Source organism: Opisthorchis viverrini (genome assembly GCF_000715545.1).
Source record: "Opisthorchis viverrini unplaced genomic scaffold opera_v5_55, whole genome shotgun sequence".
Taxonomy (NCBI): domain Eukaryota; kingdom Metazoa; phylum Platyhelminthes; class Trematoda; order Opisthorchiida; family Opisthorchiidae; genus Opisthorchis; species Opisthorchis viverrini.
This window is the reverse complement of record NW_008751709.1, coordinates 749,760-752,307: the sequence shown is the minus strand read 5'-3', so window position 1 is coordinate 752,307 and position 2,548 is coordinate 749,760. Positions and strand designations below refer to the sequence as shown.

General features: G+C 43.3%; 1 protein-coding gene across 1 annotated transcript in view; it reads right to left on the bottom strand.

Annotated features, from left to right (window-relative positions):
• T265_03616 (hypothetical protein) overlaps positions 1 to 1,846 on the bottom strand; it is a gene marked incomplete at both ends in the record, with an annotated part of 20,163 nt that extends 18,317 nt beyond the window's left edge. The window contains 2 exons of the mRNA XM_009168151.1: positions 714 to 1,190; positions 1,427 to 1,846. Coding sequence (XP_009166415.1) covers positions 714 to 1,190; positions 1,427 to 1,846 — 897 coding nt within the window. The remainder of the gene's footprint in view (positions 1 to 713; positions 1,191 to 1,426) is intronic.
• Positions 1,847 to 2,548: the final 702 nt, after the last annotated feature.

Here is a 2,548-nt window from a genome sequence, read left to right as displayed (position 1 = left end):
AAACTAACTTATTGGGTAGCCAGACAACTACACACTTCAGCGAACTAAACTGGAATGACATATACGCACACAAGAATAAGCGGCTGAAAATAATTGTTTCCGAATGGTGGGTAGTGGGGCGTTCTGACTTGTCACAGTAGTAGAATCGGATAAATAGCATATATTCCTCGGCTGCTAGCGCTTAAAGTGGCACCTGAGCATGGCTCAACACAGGAAGACTGACACAATAAATCAGTCACTGTGTGGGCCGGGACAACAAGATGAAATCTAAGCGAGAGTGGTATGGTAGTGGTTGTGACCTGGAAAAGGTTGGTTGAGAGGTATTGGAAGTACCAGTAATGAACTGTGTCAAAATTAAAATGGCAGTTTTGAACTGAAGTCGATGACCTTTTGAACATCGAGTGACCTTGAGCAACTGAGTGTGAGACTAAGTAACGAATAGAAGATTGAGGGTGGCGGACAACAATTAGGTAGATTGCCACTGAATTGTAGGTTCAGTTAAGAACAACCATGCACTCTTGTTCTCACAATCCCACAGAGTCCGGGTTCAAATTTATTAGGACAGGCCCATTGCTGATATTGCGTGGATCCAGATGATAATGCGAGTGGAAATAGTCCCAAGACAATCAAACAATTGGAGTTTGGACATACTATTAACGGATTCGACAAGTGCTCTTGGAAAGTGAGGTCGACGTGAGAATTAAGTTTCGTACGTATATCGGACGCTTCACGGTAGTGCGTTCTTCAGATACAACGTTTTGTTCGGATACCATAAGATCATCTACAAAGGATTCATTAGTATTTGAAACAGGCGGAGTGCAGTTAGCAGACTGACCTGTGTTATTGAACTCAATCTGGTCAATGTGTCTCCGGTGGCAAGAGAGATCATCCAAATCGAGAATTGTGACCATCCGTTTGCCATTTGATGAAAGTACTATTCCTGTAGCAGGTCGTAAATCATTACCCTTGAAGAATGTAACATCAGCCGTTTTGGCACAGTCAAGATTTGTACGCAACGAACGAGATTTAAATAGAAGTGCGGGACTCTTCCCAGTAACGGAATGGACGGCGTTCCTGTATTGCGTTAGAAAATTATCAATCCCACGGTCCAATTCCACAAAACTAGTAGGAGAGAGTGAAATAATGGCAGACTTTAGTGTTCGGACAAAATTCTCAGCAAGTCCATTCAACTGGGGATGTCGCGGAGCAATAAACAAATGTCGACATCCAAGACCCTTCAACCATTCCTCGAGGAATTTTGCAGTGAAGTGTGTGCCGTTGTCAGTGACCAAAACAGTTGGTACACCTTCATGGTTGAACACTTTCCTCAATGCTTGTTGAGTGAATTCGGCACTTGGAGACGTAGTTAGAAAAACTTCAGGCCAACGGGAATATGCGTCAATAATAATTAAAGCTTAGTATTTACCGAGAAAAGGACCACAGTAGTCGGCATGAACTCGTTGAAATGCTTCACAAGTAACTGGCCACGGATGCCACTGTGAAGACTTAACTGGGGATGTCGCGGAGCAATAAACAAATGTCGACATCCAAGACCCTTCAACCATTCCTCGAGGAATTTTGCAGTGAAGTGTGTGCCGTTGTCAGTGACCAAAACAGTTGGTACACCTTCATGGTTGAACACTTCCCTCAATGCTTGTTGAGTGAATTCGGCACTTGGAGACGTAGTTAGAAAAACTTCAGGCCAACGTGAATATGCGTCAATAATAATTAAAGCATAGTATTTACCGAGAAAAGGACCACAGTAGTCGGCATGAACTCGTTTAAACGCTTGACGAACAGGCTCGTGTAAGGCAAATGGAACAATTTGTCTCCTGGGTATTTGCATGCCACCTGTGGGCTTAGGACATTTAGGAATCGGCTGTTTGCTTTCGTTCTCATTCACAGAAGTCGGTAAGGTGATACTGGTTTGCACTGAGCGCAGAACTTTGAATCCGACATTCGATGGTCCCGACGTTGAAACCAAAAAATTACAATCGATAGAAGTACGTTGGGGCAACCTCACAGGGCTCGTGCAACTACCAACTAGAGGTACGCAATGTTCAGTAATACCGCGAATGTTAACATCCGTAGGCACTATCACGACTGTGGGGTAGAATGCAGTTGGATCTGATTGTGGAATAATGGACTCAACACTACCAGTATCAACAATAAAGTCATGCTTTTGACCAGAAGCGAATATCAATGTTTAAAAAACGGGACGAATTTTGGGACGAAACAGATAAAGAAAGAGTAGAACTATCTTCAGGTAATGCCTTCACGTCAGTATTTGGGTCAGAAGTTAAGTGACACACTTTCTCGGGCTCACAGACAAGTTGAATGAGTCCTGTTTTACCGCAGATAAAACACTTCGCTCGTCTGTGGGGGCATGAATATCTGGTGTGGTTTCGTCAACAAGATTCACATTTTCTAAATTTTTGAACCATCGGATTGGGGTTACGATCTGTTAAGTGACGCGTTGATGGATTTGGGGCACGAGAATTTGTTCGAGATTTGATTTGGTTGTTCGTCTGCATCCTTGGATCATTTC